General features: G+C 40.8%; 2 protein-coding genes across 2 annotated transcripts in view; both read right to left on the bottom strand.

Moving 5' to 3' along the window:
- The window catches only part of Rhp (GTP-Rho-binding protein rhophilin), a 60681-nt gene extending 49530 nt beyond the window's left edge, over window positions 1-11151 (bottom strand). Inside the window, exon 1 of the mRNA XM_014351351.2 lies at window positions 10563-11151. Coding sequence (XP_014206837.1) covers window positions 10563-10625 — 63 coding nt within the window. The 5' untranslated portion in view covers window positions 10626-11151. The remainder of the gene's footprint in view (window positions 1-10562) is intronic.
- A 4156-nt stretch (window positions 11152-15307) lies between these two features.
- On the bottom strand, window positions 15308-19347 carry LOC106638212 (ATP-binding cassette sub-family G member 1-like). Its single transcript, XM_014351282.2, has 10 exons — window positions 19133-19347; window positions 18740-18857; window positions 18466-18649; window positions 18217-18362; window positions 17280-17518; window positions 16960-17204; window positions 16726-16894; window positions 15930-16186; window positions 15696-15850; window positions 15308-15617 (listed from the first exon to the last, which is right to left on the bottom strand). Exons 1-10 carry the CDS (start codon window positions 19290-19292, stop codon window positions 15422-15424), a joined length of 1869 nt encoding a protein of 622 aa, XP_014206768.2. The 5' UTR covers window positions 19293-19347; the 3' UTR covers window positions 15308-15421.
- Between the last annotated feature and the right edge of the window lie 973 nt (window positions 19348-20320).

Here is a 20320-nt window from a genome sequence, read left to right as displayed (position 1 = left end):
TTTATATATTATTTTGTCATGTTGGTATTTACGAGAGATAAAGCGATGACAATGACGATGATGGAGTGTTTTATTGGCATTGGTATAAAATATATTGGGGTATCGAATGGACGATTTTATCATCGGGGTATAATAATTCACGTTCCCCCGTGCAGTTGGCGGGGGGACCGTTATACAGCCATCAAAGCTGTAGTATCCGTAAAGTTGTGCAATTTTCTAAACTGGGAGATAAGTATTACGTATAGGTATATGTATGACGATGCGCGATTAAGTATAGGTACGGCGTATCGGAAGTTCATGGCATATACAACTAACGTGTAACCTTTGGTAAAACTTTGCCTCAACCCCTTGGCAGGTGTTCAGTGGTAACATCGGTATATACATCATGACATACCTGTAAAGGGGATATAAGTAAGTTGTGATGTGGTTAAAAACAACTGCAATTCCTCTGATACAAGTAAAAGTACGTTAATGGTCAAAACCAAAACCAATAGAAAAACTCATTTTAATATTAATATTTTTTTTTTTTTTAATGATTTATTTTTTTAGGATACACGTCCCATTATGACGTATAAATTTTTATAGATAGGATAAACCCAACAGATTTCCAACACATACAGATGAGTCACTCAACATCAACAACTTTGCGAGTAGAGATAAAGAGCACGATCATGCAGTGTCCAAATGGTAAATATACGCAATAAGTACATATATATATACCTACGGGGGTGTGCATGGCGTGAACGTGCATCTCATTGAAGCGTGACGCGCCGAGCGGAAGTATACCATATATATATATATTTCTATATCCCAATACACCCCTTGTGCCAGACAGAGTCGGACACCTGTTTCTCGTGTGACGTCGATCATCGGGTGCACCAGGGGGGTTTCACGTGCACGATCAAAGGTGCTCGCACGCGCTGTATAAGGTTGATCAACCCCCTATACCTGTATACAACTACAACCTACAACTCATTAAAACGGACACACGCGCCTACCAGACAGACGGTACAATATTGTATATACGCGTCGCTTCCCCCCGTTTCATATTGTACTTACTTACTTCATCATCGATCGCTTTATCGGCTCACGGCTGCACGGCCAAAGTATATATATAACCTGGTATTATATATATAGTGTTCACTCGAGGTCGCTATATAGTACGCATTTATGTGTATATGTATATACGTTTTCCTCTTGTTTAATTTTAATCTAGTGATTTTCCAATTCCGTTCTATAGGATATTTTTTTTAGCGCGATGAATCATCGTGGGTGATGAGATGTTTTTTTTTTTGTTGGTACATTTGATTACACGAAGCAGAGGCGATAACGGGTATCTCGTAAAATGTAATTTTACAGTGATAACTGTTTGCTCGTGTCGATTTGCTATAGGTACATTATCAGTAATGAGCGAGGCCTGACGAGACGTACGAAAACACGGAGAAAACCGATTAAGATCGTTTATGCGGTGAATTGTGTAACGAAAACGCTGAAAAATAAAAAAATAAGAAGCGAAAGATAAGACCGTTGTGCACACGCGACAACAAAATTTTTCCTTGCGACAGATGTTCGTTTATCGATCTGTGTTTGCACACATGCGCATACATGGCACCTGCTTTGATTTGTCACGTCGTGTCGTACATATCTAACGATATTTTTGTGTGCCCCGTGTTATAGAGAATCCGCGTGTAAGATGGTTGGTTTGGATAAAAAAATGGCAGCGGTACGAAAATCGCAAGGAAAAATCCTTCGTTATACCGAAAACCCCGGCCCTTTCCCCTAATCGCCAAAAGAGCAATCCAAATGGAGCTAGGCAGAAACAAAAAGGCGCAAAAGTTGCGCCAACAGAAATCGCTCCAGATCGCAAACAGTCGCGCGCGCGTGTGTGAAGTGCAACAATAGGGCTGGTTCGGCATTGTCTCCTATATACTCCGACCGTACACGGTGCACTCTGTACCCGGCGAAATTCACACAGGAACTTTCTACTCCTCCTCGCGAGCAGCACACAATGCACTCGACGTATAAGTATATATATACAAAAGACATCCATCCATACACCCCGTCTATCTGTCTATCTGCATGGTATATATATAAAATGCATATATGGGAATCGCGCATGGCACTTTCAGCTGCGCTCTATAGACAGTCTTTTAGCGCGCATTATGCTCCCATTCAGCTATATCCTTATTCCCTCGCGTTCTTCGTTACACACTTTTATCCTTCGTATTTTTTTTCGTCCGTTTCGTTTCGTCAGCTCCGCGCGTCGGTCTCCTTTCGCGCGAAAACGAGCGCACGCGCCTCCTATCTTTTTTTTTGCTGTCTGTACAAGTAAGCTGCCTTGGACATTGCTCGAGTTTGCTGAACTCGCGACAATCCTTTTTTTTTTTTTTTTTCATTGCGTGTATCGATCGAAAACGCGGCGTTGCAATCACTGCGCTAATTGATGCTCGGTGTTGCGGATGGAGGTCCGTTTGTCCGATGTCGGATTATTAGCGCGTTCGGTATAATCCGTTGGAAAGTCGCGTTTCGAAACCACCAGGGGCAGCGACAATAACAAAAAAAAAAAGAAGGAGGCAATATATATATGCTCCGCGGTGAAGCTTCCAGTGCGCGTTTTATCGAAAATCACGCGCTCTGTAATTTGTGCGGTTTTTTTTTCTTTATTACATGTACAGGTGGAGGGAAGAACGATTATTGTCTCTCTCTTTTTTTTTTTTTTTTTTTTTCATTAAGGTTGCAAGCACTCGCTCGAGCGTATACCGATTAACGAGCGAGTAACTATATATACACAGCCGATTTCGATCTGCGGATAAACATACATATATAAATACACGAGCAATTAATCGTCAACGCGGAGCGTCCTATTTGCACGATCCGAGAAAGAAAAAAAAATTGAATGCTGCATTTCTCACGCGCTAATATTAATAATTATCGTCGAACACGAAAAGTGCCCTCCCAACACAACCATCATTGGTTAAAGTGTTCCCCATCTATGGCGATCGATTTGTAGTGTTATAATAATGTTTATTTTTTTTTTTTTTACTCAAGCATATGAATATTTGGTTCGTATGACCTAACGTATAATATAGGTGAGCTCATCGATTGTATTTACCAGAGCTTCGTTTTCCCTGTATACACCCATATGGGTTGCCAATGCAAGGCTTGGGAGAATACATACGCAATCTCTGTCAGCCAAGGGGGGGAGGTAAGAAATACTTGGGAGAGTGAAAGAATATTACACGCTGGTCGCGCATCCTTGGCGTCCTTGGTGGGATTTAATTGAGCTCCGCTCGGCGCATCTCATTTGGCCGAGTGGAACCTTGGGTATAGGTAGCCTGCCATATATTATCTACGGGAACCCCCTCCTATCGCCCCTCTCGAAAATTGCACCGTAACGGTTTTTCAAACCGAGCGATGGATACGGTATAGTTCGGATGGTTTCAACGACTCCCTTCTTTTTTCTCCCCGTCGAGCAAAATGAAAAACCCACAACTCGATTCATACGAGTATATCTACCGAGTGCGCGTGTACTAAAAAAAAAAAAAAGAGGGGCGATGGAACAAACTCTATGTATGGATATGGTATTAATAACAAGTAACGCAATCGAGGGCCATATCTTGGCGTTGAAACATTTTTCGCCAACCTTGGGATACTTATGTGCCATTCTCCCCCCGTTTAACCATAATTGCCCTGTTATTATACAAGTGCCCCGACTTTTGTTTTTCGCCATGCATATATAGGTTTCACTTTCGTCGTCGGCTCTTTTTCCACTTCACATACATGTATTTATATATTACTTTCAGGTGCACATATAAATGCGTTCGTGGAGTGGATACGTTGTACACATATATATATATATATATATATATATATATATATATATATATATATATATATACCAACACGTGCATTAATCTTCCTCAGCTCGAGGTACATCAATCTAATCGCTTTCTTCTATTATATGGCTACTGATTACTGGGCGTTATTTTATTTCATTTCTTTAAACTGTGTTGGGTATATTATACTCGTTTGCTTTGTTGCACGAAACAGGAGACAAAAAGTGTGGGGAAACGGAGACTTTTCTTTCGCATTTGTTTGACAAACAAACGAGTCTGTAACCCTATATACATAGAGGACGGAATTTATTCACAGATTACATTCACGTACAACCTACAAGTCTACATAACACACGCAACGTATAAGAAGACACTCCGGGCTCCGGTCAAAAGCCCAGATCTCTGGAATTTCCTGTATTATGTACATGCATGTATATAATATGTAATAAGCTGAGCTAACCGCAAATCTCTCGCGCATCAACGGAGAACAACTTACAGCAGTCGTATACCAACGTGCATAAATGTACCCTATTTACACTTTGGGTGAAATCCAATAAGACATCACGTATATAGTACACGTCGCGTCCCGCAGTTTACGTGTGCATCGGAGAAACCTCGCAAAAGACCTTTCGCGCATCCACGTATATATGTAAGCAAACTATACTCGCATACTATGTGAAAAAAAAAACGAGATGGAGTAAAAATATATAAGTATACGCCTTTTTGCGACTTTCGAAAGAACGACGATGTACAATACATTTTTTTGCTGACGATTTGGTGCCTTGGAGCTATATATACATGCATATGATATATTGTATACCCAATGCAAATTGTGTTGCTTTTTACGTGCAGAGTACGTTGTATGAGCACGTACAGGTGTATATTATTATATGGTATAAGATATGAAGAGGATAGGAGGAATTCGAAAGGCGCGCGTTCGACATTGAAACCTGCGCATTGAATGCAGCCACTTGTATGTATATATACGTGTTATGTATATACCTCTCTCGGGGGGCATTGTTTTAATATTGATAGTTGCGAGGAGCTGTGATTTTTTTTTTTTATAGCAGGTGCGATTGTCCGATGGGAAAAGGTGCACGGGTCGCGAGGAGAGAGGATCGTCAGATATTATATTGTTTTTACAAGCTATTGACGCTCGGGAGTGAATCGCTGGTATATTTAACAACTTCTACGAAGATGGAGGGGAAAAAAAGGCCAGCTAATCCCCGCTTTGGCAAGGATATAATGAACGGGCTTTTTTTTTCCTTCTTCTTTTCTCAAACAACATCGGCTGCATCATCGAAAGTAAGTGCGTATAACGTATATACCAAAAGTATATACCCTTGACAGCTAGCAAACAGTGGCAATAAAAAAAAAAATCTCGAGCTCTTGCGACCTCGCGCCTTCGTTATCAATGGCGCGGGACGCTTTTTCGATCGATGAGTGCTGAATCTCATTTCAACGCCACGAGGTCGGGTGAATCTTTTGAGAAACGAAAACGCGTTTGTGTCATTTATTTTGCTAATTTTTTTTTTTTACAACCTGCGTCATTCACTGACATCAGCTCTATTTCCTAAGAGGAAAAAGTTGATAGATGATCAGACACTTTTAGCTTATTTTTAATATTGAAGATCGAAGGTGATCGAAGGTAAGTAAGTTGTGTATACAAGTAAGAAATTTTAATAATCACACACGGCTCAGAAGTGAATAATTAATCCTAATGTATGCTATGCTATAGTATTCACCAAAGTGTGAAGAAAAAATCGTGTTGTTCATAGTTCCTTCATGGGTATAGCTGAGTGTACAATCACGTAAGGCTGAAAATAGGAGCAAACGCTAACATTCCAATGGAAAAGAAAGGAAAATTTATTTAGGAACGGATGTCACGTGTACAAAAGATTGCGCAACAAGTCTCGAGGAAGTTATTGTGGTGCGTTGCATTTCCACTTCCTTACGTGTACTTGTGACTCATGCGCCAAAGCACAACAAGTCACCGGGTAACAAGTAGTACACGAAGAGAAAAATCATGGAGCAAACGCATAGCGGCGATGTAAATGCCCCCCCTTTTTTTCACCCTATACGCCATTGGCTCACGACGTCTATATGCTTTCAACGCAAGTGAGTAACCCCTGACTTTGTTTTACGTGCCACTGCTTCTTGTACTCACGTATTGATCGAGTAGAAAAATTCTACCTCCCTTTCTCATCATCCCACCGAAAATAAGAGTTTTTCGGTATATTTTTCGTTTAAACAGTCTGAGAAAAATCTCTTCTCACCCTATTCGCCATCACCTCCACTCACGAGGCTACAAATTTGAATATCAAAAGACAAAAGACGCTCCTCAACTGCAGCGAGAGTGTCAAGACGGAGGGAAAAAAAAAATCGCTTCAAGACGTACGCACACGCGTACATACATACACGGAGAGTGAGCGTGAAATTCGCGAGCGAAAGAGAAAAATTGCGAGGGAAAAGGGGCTGAGGGAGAAACCCGTAGGGGGGGGATACACATCCCAGCCGAAAACGAAACAATGCCGTACCCACTGCGCTGCATATAATATGTGTTAGTATATAAGTACAATTATTCTCACGGGGCCGCTGGTACAATACTTGCACTCCACGAAAGTGAACCCGTTCCTTTTCGGCGCACTACACGGTATATGTATACGTGCAGGGCTCAGCTGCCGAGTTATACGTGTACAGCGTCTTTATCATCGACTCCCGTCGCGCACTTCCTTTCCCCCCCCCCCTGTTGGTTCTCTTTTTTTTTTTTTTTTTTTTTTCCATCCCCTTCGAAATGTCGTCTTTCACGCAAACAAAATTTACATCAGCGGTGTATAGGCAGGAAGCGATGGGAGGCGCAATCTTGTCTTGCGTCATGCCGGCAAATTTGGTCGTTACTGCCGGGTTTCCCCCCCCCCTTTGCCATGTACCCAACTATGTGAGAACGAGGGATATATATCAACGTTTTAAGTTGACGCAAGATGAGACTAGATGTTTGGTATATTATATGTTGATGATTCTTTCGATTAACGACATCTCACCGCTCGGAGATGAAATTTATTTACTTTGTAAAATATTCCTTGCGTCGCCGAGCACTTGTATTGCAAACAAACACACGTTCGGGAGAACGAAAAAAAAAAAAAAAAAAATTCAAGCCCGAGAGAAGGTTATTTTTGTTTTTTCAGCTGATGCACGTACATCCGTATGCTCGGGGACCTTGCCAAGGAAGCTCGGATATCATTGGTTGGTGTACCTGAGACCGAAAAATTTTGGGTACATTGTACACCGAACAAAAGCAGTGACAGCTGGTCGCACGTTTATTTACTCTCCGTATAAAGAAAAATTATAATGTGTACGTTAAACGAGGTAACGCTGGCACGGCGTTTATAAGTTGACACGCCGTGTATCTCTCCATGTACGAAATATCTTCACGAAGGAGAAAACTTCTGAAACAGCTCACGCCGGAGCGTAAAATTAAGTATCATTTTCCAACACCCTCTCCTTTTCCCTGAAAAATGTTCAAACAAATGCGCGTATAAGCGCTCGCTCGCGGGTCGTTAATTTCAAGTTTTCTCGATCCCTACTGTACGTTTTTTTTTTTTTTTTTTTTTTTTTTTCTTTCTTTCTTTCTTTCCCGCCGAGAGCAAAGCCGATATAATTAGTCGCGAGATTCCGTCGCTTTCACGCGAGTACTGCACCACGAATCTCAGCCGTGAGCTACGAGTTTCTCCCGTAAACGCCTGCGCGGAGAACGTCGCCGAAGGATCATCACGCGCTTAGGAACAAAGAGATTTTTTTTTTTTTTTTTTTTTTTTTTTCTTTGCTTATGCGTAAAAACCCATCGAATCGAAAAGAACAATTTTGTATTCCTTGTCGTTCAAAAATCTGCAAAGAGCCAGTCACGTTTATGTAATACTCGACAGTTTCGATCAGATGTATCGGCGATAAACTATACACGTATAAAAGAACCGATTACGTGTACCCACAGGTGCCTGTATAATACGATTCGCATCTTTGCCGAGAAATTAATTTCATCGCCCCCACACAATGGGTACATCGATACACTTTGATTGCACAGATCTTCCATCTCAAAGATTTATCTCATTGGGACACCCGAGTGTATACCAATACGCGTTCTTGCAACCTTTTTGAGAGAGAAAATGTTGAATATGCTCTCGAGGAATGCGCATCACCCGTACTTGTTGTTCGATTGACCTTTTGCACCGCGCATGGGATGCACTTGAAGGAAATGTATATGGTCCCGCGCGCATTGCTCGCGGCCTTTCGTAATCTCCTCTCTCTCTCTCTCTCCCCCGTTCATTTGCGCGCCCACGCTCATAGGTTCCATTCACCTCGTCCCTCCCTCCTCCTCTGACCACATTATTATTTGACGTATGCGTTATACACCAAAGGCGAAAGAGCACTATATAGGTTCGCGTGGATGCTGCGGATAGCCCACCTCCCGGATACTTTCGTCACGATCGCGCGACGTGGACACGAGAAAAGCCCGTTTCCTCCTTATTGAGCCATGTCTGTGTTTGCCCACGGCGCTCGCAAGGTGTGTTCATTGTTCGTTTCTTTCTTTCTTTGGCGGTGATGGTTGCCGTTGCCTTCCCACTATGGAAATTCCGATGGTGCAGCTTTGCCGACGAGGGGGGAATCAAAAAATAAAAGTACTTACAAACGAGGACTTTTGGTTGGTTTCTGAGTGATGATCTAGTGAAACGAGGAAGAAAACTTTGAATAACGCGTCCTGAGTTTCGCGGAATACATCAGATAACGTTTCGTAGATTACATATGTGTGTGTGCATAAGTCACTACCATTTCGAACGTACATTTTTGTCATGTATTGTGCAGAGTAAGTACAATTATTTACGGCAAGAGAGTCGATAAATTTTTATTGACTTTGAATAGCGATGTCATATTTATACCGTATACGGAGATATCCCATTGATCGATATTACCGATGTTTTTTTTTTTTTTTTTTTTTTTTTTTTTCAATAGCTAAGAATATAGAAAAAATTGTCTTTCGTATACCTCGTGCGGCGCGCGTTGAAAATATTACAATAAAAAGGTTGGCTTATCGAGACTGCGAACGTAGTGGAAAGATATTGTTATCGATTGCGACTGATAACTCGGCGTGAATATAACCGATTGATCAAAGTTGGAAACAAGAAATGTTGTGAGCACAATTGCTTTGTGGCGGTGTATTTTTAATCGAGTTTATGCCAGGCGGTTGGAGTAAAAAAAAAAAATGTGATTCAATGATCGAAGAAAAAATACCCTCGCCAATTCTTTCATCTCAAATTTTAGTCATTTTAAGCGGGTATCGACACTCGTATGCACACATTTGAATCATGCACACTTTGCGCATCGAACCAAACTCTACTTTTTTTTCCAAAGAATGCTCATCAACTTTCTTTGGCTTGACTTTTCTTGTGATTTTACACACGCGTTAAGTAATTTCTAACCAGGGCAATTAACGGTTGATCATTACATATGATATAGGACACACGTATGACCCATTCCAACTGAGTACATAATATAGTATACTACAGGTTGTGACATCAGTGGTGTGGTTAATTACTTTATGGTGGTATACGTAGCCACTTTTTTTATAGTAAAGAATTATCATACACGTATCACAATGTGGTATTTTATATCCAGTTGCTGTTATAACATTTTGCAGAAAAGTTCGCTTAACGTTCGCTTATAGTATCATTGTACGCTACTCATTGTTGATATATTTTTTCAAATATTTAATGTAGATTTTTCATTGAGGGTTTTTTCACAATGGGTAGAACAAATTCGCAAAGCTCTTACGTTTAACTCTATGAATGTGACACATCGTTCGAGTGTTATACTATAACGCGTGAAAAAACTAAAACGTTGGAAAATGTAAGGAAACACACAAACGACGTTGTCTCGTGAAAAAAAAATTTTATTCAACGGGTTCTTGTATGTCAAACACCACGTGATGAGCGTCAATCACCAAATATGTCTCCATCATTAAAAACTCATTAACTCTATCTCGCGCTTGCAATCGCACCTGTTTAAACCAATTTTTTTTTTTTTTTTTTTTTTTTTTTTTACTCCAAAAACAACGAAATTAGCAGCAAAGTCACGTAACGAGTGACGCGAGCAAGGAAAACCTCTCGCTCCGGTGGATTTAACAACATTTAAAATACTTACGCCATTCGCGGTGCACAAGGCTGACGCACGAATCGGCTCTTTAATCGACTTTGGGAAGCTTTTCTTTCAATCAGGACTAGCCACACATACGTGTGAATTCGAAAAAAAAAAACAATGCCAAACAAAACGACGTCCGCAGCCGATGGGCAGTTGGGACGAGAAAAAAAAATTTCCGCGAAAAACATCGCAAAAAAATCTCGGCGTTTTTTTTCCTCTCGTATTATTGAACGTCATCCTGCTTTTTACACCTGCACCGGGAATCTCCAATCTTAAGTAAACAACAGGGCAATTAGACATAATATAGGAGGATACAATGACGCGACGATGTATATAATAACCACCTTCTTTTTACCTCGAGCTAAATTTTCCAGCGCCAAACGGGCATAAAAAACACACGTTATACTCTCCAGAATCCACACCGATTTCGATCGATGGATGAAGAAAAAAAAAAACAAAAAAAAAGAAGGATTTTCCTCATCGTCACTCAAGACACACTATTAGTATTCATAAAAATTGAAGAAAAACACCACTCACCCTGACGAATCTCCGGACGTAAGTCCCATCGTCAAAGTCGCCGGCGACGATCGGGACGTTCATGCTTGCCTCATATTACGCCCAGCTTCCCCGGATCCTCTTCTCTATATATATATACCACGATCAAACAACACACCGGCCAGTGCAACCGACTCACTCCTCCTCCGTATATGTATATATGTTGTATTGTATATGGACACACAAAACTTTCTCAATAGATCCTCGACTGCAATATAATATATCACAACACGAGATCGAGAGATGACAGAAAGTTGTCACGCACTTGAGACATGTATTTTTTTTACATCACTTTCCCCAAAGATCCCCACACTCGGGGAGCACTCCACCGCACAGAGAAAGAGCTTATGTAGCTTCGATCGGCGTATAATATATATACATGTACAGCAACGTCTTCTCGGATAAACAGTGTATAATAATTATAAGGACACACAACCGAGCGGCCTCAGCGGCTCACCGGTTCCATCATCCGACTCCTACTACTTCGCGTCGTCGGGTATAGCCGTCGCAAAGGTATACACATTATATATTTTTGTCGCGAGCGCACGCGCGCGCGCCCCACACGATTACCTGTGTTCCATGGCAATGGATAGGTATATGGATAAGTAATATTATACACTCCTTATCTCACGATAGATGTGTGCATTGGACGCGTATATAATGTATATTATACCCGCTGGTATATGGAAGACCCGTCACTCGCGCACTTGTGGGGTCACAGACGCGCGTTACCGATTTTCAGTTGAAAATCGGTACGATTTGTGTGTTTATACAACGAGTGCTCCAAAATGCACAGAGCGCAAAAACAGAACGTCGCTAGCCGAGCGAGCAATGATCCGTGAACGTGAGTAGGTAAGTGAGCCGTGTGGCCACAACAGCCAAAGTTGGCTCGTATACCCACACACATATATAATACGTACGCGCGCTTCGAGTTTTCGAAAGGGGGCGCCCTCTGTGTTTCACGTGCGGGCGAACACGCGAAGCTAAAACGAACGACGTGACGTGTCTGTGTGTGTCGCCGATCTCCTCTCCGATTCAATCCCCACTCTCATTTTGGAGCTGCCGGGATGGATGCACCGTGAGGCGCTCCGATCTGCCTTTCGCTCTCTCTTTCGAGTGGAACGTGTTGGGCTGCTCCGCCACTCAAGCTCTCCACGGATGAATGCCTTTCCACTATAGCGGTCTGATCGATTCAGCGATCGATACGTGCTGAATTTACACCCATTGAAAAGCCATTTTGCGCGTTTTTTGGATAAGTGACGCACTACCGATCTGCCAACCGATTTCACCCGTTTTTGTATTGGGTTCAATGCAAAGATCATACGAACGTGGACAATAACATCGAAACCGCGAGTGAGCGTGGGTGGACAGTACGCACATATATATATATATATATATATATATATATATATATATATATATATATATATATATACTAGCAGCCCCCCGTCTCGGCTTCGCCCGAGACTTACTAAATAAAAGCCTGTAGTGTGTTGACACGTAATGTGAAACATTTTTAGTTAGAAAATTTTACACATATTCCCGATACATCTCAGAACAAAAATCTTCTTATTAAAAACATATTTTTTCGGAATCCATATAGTTTATTTGGTCAAATAATAAGGTGTACAAATTCAAAAAAATAATTATGCAGAAAAGTACTGTGCGTTCTTTATGCCATAAAATAATCGATGGCTATAAGAAGTTGTTGATTTGGTTTCTTCTGTGTAATTCACGAAAAGGGCTATTTTTTAAAGCTGTTAAGATTTAAAACCCCCAAAAAATTTACATTAAAAAAAAATTGTTTTTTCTCATATCTGACAATTTTATTACCAGAGCAACAAAGTCCTGGACCTTAAACCCAACATTTTTATTGACACAAAAACACAAATACATTTTCTACTCATTAAAAAATCTGAAGTAGGATCTTTAAAGATTTCAGAGATTGCTGTGAGGGTACAATGAAAAGCTGATCTCTCACGTAATGGACTCTTAAGTTGACGATTTTGACGCTGCTGTTTCAATCTCGATAATTTTTCTGCGTCAGTTTTTTGACGCCTCAAATTGTATTCATTAGATACATTTGAGGTTTTCTTTCCTATATACCCTTTTGCGACTATTGGCATGCTAACGACTTTTATGACCCCTAAAGGCTACTTTCAGTCAACTTTGTTAATTTTAATACATTTGTTGGCAAGGAAGTTCGACGTCCGATGGCCCTAAAAAAGACCGGTGAGCTTCTTAATTTAACTCTTTCTTGACTGCAGTTAACAGCAATTGTGACTGCCTGGATACCTCAGGGTGATCTTCTCTGGCTTACTGTTGAAGACCCAGACTGATTGGGAGAAAAATTACAAAGTCCGAAGCTTTGGGGCTAGTTGTAGTGCTCTTTTCCAACGTCTCCCGGTATAACGTCGAAGACGTTGGTGTCTAAAGCAACTTTTTTATTTGCAGATTCAGTTGTTTTGGTGATCTTAGATGGGGAGATTGGTTAGTGATACTTGTCCAGTGGAGGCTGTCCCGTTGGCTCAAGTTTTTTTTTCCTTTATAAGGTAAAGGGCCCATCTATGAGACAGTTTTTTACCACTTTTTTTGCTATTAAATTAATGTACACTCTCTATGAGCGGAAATATATCAAGTTTTGGTATCAATGAAAGCATTAGATCATTACGAATAATATTATAATTTTTAAATTCAAATAAAACGTTAAAAAATAATTTTATAAACAAATATAAACAGGATGGAAATGCACCTATTAATGAGACACATTGAATCTGTAGGGCCCTGTGTATGAGACACACGTCCGTTACTATGAGACACCCATGTTATTTAAATGCGTCTTGAGTGTCTCTTAATAGGGACAACACATGTTTGAGGTTATGTTTTCACATTGTACCTATGTATGAGACAGGGTCTTACAATAAAATTCTTTATTATTTAATAACGTTTGAAGTTCTTTAAAATATTTGTTTATTCAAAAGATTATATTATAATGATATTAAAAAAAATTTCTTTTCATGTTTAAGTATTACGTATATAAATTAAACTGGGTGTCTCATGCATAGGTACCGATTTTAAAATTGTCTCATAGATGGGCCCTTTACCTTAGCTGTTATAGGTTTGCCCAGCGCAGACCTTGGAGAGGATCAGTGATTCCTGGTTGAATGCTTAGAGTCGAGAGGGTAATATAGAGTCGTCGGTCACCGGGTTTCCCAGAGGGAGGTACGCCGCTGACCAAAGAATATCTCGTCTCGGGTCGTTCCCCGGATAACCAACTGCTCAATTGCTCATCTTTAGACGGGAACATGTGGGTAAGCGCGTTGGGGACGCGACTACCAAGAAGGTAGCCGTTGTGGCTTCCCGTGCCCATCAGAGCTGTTTTTCCTTGCTTACATTTGTAGCCACAAATTCTTTAACTACACCAGGTGGGATGGTGGGACTCCCTCACAACTCTGATGAGTTGGATCCAGATTGTGCTCTGGCTACATATGTCTCCTGGTATTGTGGAAGAGACGGCATCGGTTGGAATTTTTTTTTTTTTTTTTGATCGCACTCGGCGAGATTCAGGGTGAAGAGACACTTGGGTTTCTTCCCCCATAGAGAAGAGTGTCGTCCGTAACCGGGATACCCAGCTGCAGGACTATCACCAGCATTGTCTGAACAGCTTGGTGAGCTGCCGAAGCTCGACTATACAGCTTTCGATACGCTCCGGCCTATTATAACCACACTTGTTTAATTATGTTGCAGGTAGCTTCGATTTTATGTCGACGCCACCTAGCGGATTTTACTGAACTAAAATGAAAAGCTGGCGTATTTTTGCAAAACTTTGAGCTCATTTATTGCTATTGTTATTAAATTTTTTAAGATAAAAACTATACTAAAACCATCTAGGAAGTATCATGAATCAGTGTGCAAAATTTCAGCAAAATCGGTTCAGTAGTTTTCGCGGTTAGCGATTACAACGGTTTTAGCGACTTTGCTTTATATATTAGTAAGATATATATATATACACGGAGTGCAAAAATAATGCAAACTGGATTCCCGCCCGGTAAAGGTATATATATAGCATATAGAGCGAGGTAATGGCATGCATTTAGGATGTATAGAGGGGCGCAAGCGCATAATGTGGAGTTCGATCGTGACTCGCCGACGCGGAGCTTTTTCGCGCTACATGTATACGTATATATTATGTGTACATCAGATGTATACTTTGTACAATACAGGAACGTATCGCGATCGTTATGGAGCCTGGGCTTCTCTCGTGTACCGATTACGTGAGTGTCGACGATTAGCATTCGGTGTAGCATATTGGCTGTGTCTATGTACCTAAGTATTACTGTACCAACCAATGATTGGGATGTTTGAGGATTGTGTGATACGTACTTACAAGAAAAATGCGCAAATTACTGTTCCTTTTGTTTTATTCCTTTTGTACATTTTTTAGGGTAATTTAATCGCAAACTGATGAAAAAATCGTTTACAATGTGCATCAACCTTCAACTCGTACTCTCTTCCTCTGTTTTGCAACAACAGGTACTCACGGCCGAACCGAAAGCTCACTACCTACTGCAAACATGTTTTCTTAAAAAAGAAGATTAAACATTTGCTCTCCCGATAAAAAAAAAAAAAAAAACTCGATCGTAATGTTTTATCGCGTTGAAAAACAAGATAAGAATGGAAAAAAAAAAAAAAAAAAAAACGTATAAGCAAACTGCTGCCAGTTGTACATCGACTCCTAGACAATTAACCTGTTTTTTTTTTTTCATGCATTGATTAAAAAACTCCTAGAGAGAGAGAGAAAAAAAACAACAAAAATATTTGAACACACATGCAGGGGTGGATCACCGGAACTTGTAAATCTTGAGCTTGTATCGCAAACAAAAGTAAGTGATGACGTGCAAAACGACGTAAGTGCTGACCAAGACCAACGGCGATGACCAGTAACTCGTTGGGCTGACATTGAGCATCGACAAAGTCGCCTTTGGCGACGACAGGTGACAATAATCGGACAAGCATTTCATGCGCGGTCTGTCGAACCTGAAACACAATCATTGTTGTATGGTTACCGATTTTTTTTTTTACAGCAAAAATACACCTTTGAAACACCTAGCTCACCCGAATATGGATATCATGAAAGTGTCGTAGGCGTACTTGAATATGGAAACATCGTACGTCCAGTCCAGTATGGGCAGTACATCCGCCCTGCGCATGAACATCCCGCTGAACAGCACGGGGGGCATTATTGAATACGGACCAATGAACACCACGTTCTACGACGAAAAAAAAGGAAAAATTTGTAAAAAAAAAAATGTGGAGTAGATACGTCAAAAGGTGTAAGACCATCCTTACCCTGACGTTGAGTAGGACGCTTATCAGTAGCCCCATGGCCTGATTGACGAGGGCTATGGCAACGCTGTTGAACACAAGGTAGCCGAGCCTGTGGTACTCGGGTAGCTGATCGCTCATGTGCCAGGTTATGACGGTGTAACCCGAGACGGCGATCGACACCAAAATGAAGCCCATAATTTTTGTCGCTATGTATATCGAGTGCAACTTGTACCACTTGTTGAAGTGTTCCCTGGTTATTTTTGGCAGCTCCTCCGGGACTGAAAGCAATTGATGCCGGAACAAGACCTATTTATCCGCACTTGTCCAATAAATATTCAAGACATTGGTACTTGTCTCGTGACTCCGAGGCGTTTAAACGAAAGGTATGAAAATCACTGTCAAAGTTATGAAATATTCATGCGACTTACAATGAGTTGGAAGAATTTTCAATCGAGTTTTCGCAGTCTCGCGGATATTTATACGTATCGGTGGTGATAAGTGAAGCGCGACAATTTATTGCATTATGGATTTGTAAAGTGCAACATCTCGGTTACCGCGGCAAATAAACATTTATCATCTCAATTGTGAAACTCATAAATACCAGAAGTACCTCAATCATGAAACATAAAAATACCAGGTCTATGAAGCTACATTGATTGGTTGTACTTTGTTGTCAAAGGTGAATTTTTGCTCCTCGTACAAACAACTGTGTAACATCGTGATCGATAAATCTCGACTCGTAACTTTTGTCCCCGAAAAAAAAAAACCCTCGATCAAAGTTTTTCTTTCCCAAAACCAACATAACTGTACACCCTACATGTGATCAGCGCCGCGTTGATGGCGCAGAACGAGATGAATATCAAGTTGAAGTTCATCTGCTTGACGTTTTCCAGAGACCGCGCCGCGTCTCGTCCCACCTTTTGAAACGTCAACCCAGTGACGATCGCCATGACGAGATGCGCCACCAGAATCTCCATTATGTACATCTGCGAACCGACCAACAAAGCCTCAGTGATTAGGGACCACCTGATGGGGGAAAAAAAATAGTTACCCTGTCGCGGTAGGTGACCCGCATGTACCGCCAGAGCAGCACGCGAATCTGCGCCAAAGTACCGCTCGCGTAGCGCCTGCCCGACTCCTTCCCTCCGCTCATCTCGAGCAGTGCCGATTTCGGCGAGTCTAACACCAACCGAGCGTCCGCCCCGGGGTTCCGGTACCTCGAGCTGCTCCCGTTCTTGATGGCCTGCGACATCCTGGCTGTGTGGTCACCGTACTCCCCGCTCGCCGCCTCCAGCACTGCGTGGGACACAAAACGCACACTTTTATGCGTGTATACGTATACTCATTCGCGGTCGCGCTCGTCAAACTCACGGAAATCGGCGGGGTTGTGGTAGTTGGGGCAACATAGGCCAAGCGCGTTGAGGTACGGCCGCACGTTGTCCGGACTGCCCGTGTAGACGCAGTGGCCTTTGGCGATCACGTAAAGGTTGTCGAGTAGGGCAAACAGACTGGCGCTCGGCTGGTGGATCGTGCAGATGATGGTGCGACCGGAGTACGCCAGGGACTTGAGCAGCTCGACGCACTGCCTTGTAGTGACGCTGTCCAAGCCACTATGTATACGCAATACATTCGCCGGGTGGAGCGATTTGAAAACGGTATAACTGGACAACGCGAGTACGCGGTGTGTTTTTTTCATGGCGATTTTAACGCCTTGGAAGTAGGTTTTCACTTACGAGAATATGGGTTTCAATGATAAACAAATTTTTTTTTTACCTTTCGAACAATAAATTAACAAAATCTCGAGGTGGCAAAGCTGCGTTGGATCGTGCAAGAAAAAAAAAAAAAAAAAAAAAAAGAAAAAAAGTTTAATAAAGTACTATTTCATTTCAGGCATCGAAATCTCTCTGGACTAGGAAATAACATCCGTGTTATTCAAATGATCCTCGGCAATGTGAATAATTTTATATAAGCAATCAAATCACCTCATGATCATTTATATTTCACCGAAGTAAATACTTTTGGACATGTAAAAAAAAAAACAATGTAGAAAAGATGTATACGCGAGACTCGTGATAAATTGCATTTAGTGCATTGAATCCGTTAGGTAAAATGTTGTGGATCATTCTGTAGGTCAAAAAAATTACGGTAGAGCTAGCGAAGTGGTTGAATTTCAATGATACTCATTACACTTCGAACGTGTTATTCAAACGTGAAGTTTAACGTAAATTTTTCAGTTAACCCGTCCAAGAATTCATTAGCATTGGGATTTTTTTTTTTTTTTTTTTTTTTTTATATAGGTATAACTGACCTCGTGGGTTCATCAAAAAACATGATCGGCACATCGCTCACTAATTCCATAGCGATGGCGAGCCGTTTTTTCTGCCCGGTGCTGAGACTGCCCGCATACGTCGATCGGACTTCGTGCAAGCCCAGATCTCTCAGCAGCACGTTTATCTGAAAAAATGGTAATGATTTTTTTTTTTTTTTTTTTTTTTTCAATTGTTTTAAAGTTCATTCCATGACGATAAGCAGAGTGTATTGCAAAGGCTGCACGTACTCTTTTCCTCTTGTCCGACGAGGATGCACGGAGTTTGAGCTCAGCCGCTACGTGCATGGACTCCTGGACGGTCAGCAGATCGTGCATCACGTGATTTTGCATAATGTAAGCCTGCGATCGGCGGAAGGCGCTCCGATTCCGGAGGCTCCCGTTAATCATGATGTCGCCGCTCACACATGTGGTTCTTGCGTTGTGAATTATTTATATATATTTTTTTAAATATTTATCGAGTGGGACAAAAGGAATGAAATTAGTGCTCGGACGAGGGACTCACACGAATCCGGCCAAAATATCCATGAGCATGGTTTTTCCGGCACCAGAAGGTCCCATGATGGCCGTGAGCTCTCCCGCTCGGAAATTGCCGCTCACGTTGGACAGTAATTTTTTCCGTTCTGTAAAAAAAAAAACACCGCGAGTGATATGTCATCGGATGATGACTTAGAATCTGTTGCAATTGGTTTGATAACAACAGCATCGTCATTTCGGTGCGTAATCTTTTGGTGGAATAAAACTTAAATAATATACGAGCGCACGGTACAGGTGGATTATCCATCAATCGTTGAAGAGATTTTCAATTAAATACGATAAGATTTTTTTATTTGATTTGATTTATTTTTTCTGATTCATAATTACGGGTGCGTCTTTGAATGAAATGTGCATCGTTTACCAGACGAAAACAACGAAGATCTGACACTGTAGCTTATTTCACTGAAAGACAAATCGAGGCGCTTTGCGTTATTGAAGGTAACAAGTTTCCCATCGTCGCGATTATTGATCACTTTGGCGTCCACCTCCAAGGCTAGATCTGCCTTTGAAACGTCCATCATCGATTTTTAGACTGTTTTTGTCCTGCGATTCATTGATATTCATCAACTCGCCCAGTTCAACTAAAACATTCACGATACAATATTTCAAAAAATTAAGGATAATAAATATTTTTAGTTTTTTAAAGGAAGATCGGCGAAAAAAAACAATGATACGCTTGTATTCGGTAGAAATAGCAAATTTATAAATTTTAATTATTACAAACAAGTTGAAGCAATAGATTTTGATAGTTACACTGATGACTAAGTTGATTGCATTAACTTGGAATTTGCAACTATCAAGCATTAATATTTATTAAAAAACGTTTTCTTGGTGACACCTACAAAAAAAAAGTTTTCAAAACTTACCCTCACGAATTTGAGTTATTTTCAGCAACAAGCCAACAAAACGCAAGTCTAAATACCCGCAATCCTATCGTCCGCGAGTGTCGAATGCAACTGCAATGCCATGTATGAGCCGATCATTCTGACTCGCGTGCACGCGAAAACTGCCACCGGGAAATAGATGTTTCTTTCTCTGAATCCTAATAGACGATTCTTGCTAGAAAATTATATAAGTCATTTAAACACAGAGTGCCGTGGTGACAAAAAAACAACAACCAGATGGTTAGACATTTAAAAAAACATGCTCGATGTAAAAACAAATCTAGAGATGGAGTTTTGAAAATAATAATTATCATTCTGAAATTATGCAAATTTTGATTAATTTTTTACTCTCTACTATACCACAAGCAGGGATATATAATCAACAGCACTATTTATTTCCGTAAATGCAAGTAACTCACTTTTCCCTTTGGTTTTTATCCTATATTTTAAAAGATTAATTGTCACGTGGCTGAAGCCTTTTTATTCTTCGTATGTAATTGACACAGGTCGATTGCGTTGTTTGGCGGGATTTTTCATAAATCAATTGCACTATAAAATACAAAGAAAATTTAAAATGGAATTAGCTTATCAAACAAATATAATCAAAAGTAATACAAATGTAATTAAGTTTAAAACTACTTATTTTTTTTTATACTCTGAAAAAA

This window comes from Copidosoma floridanum, unplaced genomic scaffold, assembly GCF_036245765.1.
Source record: "Copidosoma floridanum isolate Cflo_tuat_1 unplaced genomic scaffold, Cflo_Japanese_pri ptg000014l, whole genome shotgun sequence".
NCBI classification, from domain to species: domain Eukaryota; kingdom Metazoa; phylum Arthropoda; class Insecta; order Hymenoptera; family Encyrtidae; genus Copidosoma; species Copidosoma floridanum.
This window is presented reverse-complemented; position numbering and strand designations above follow the sequence as displayed.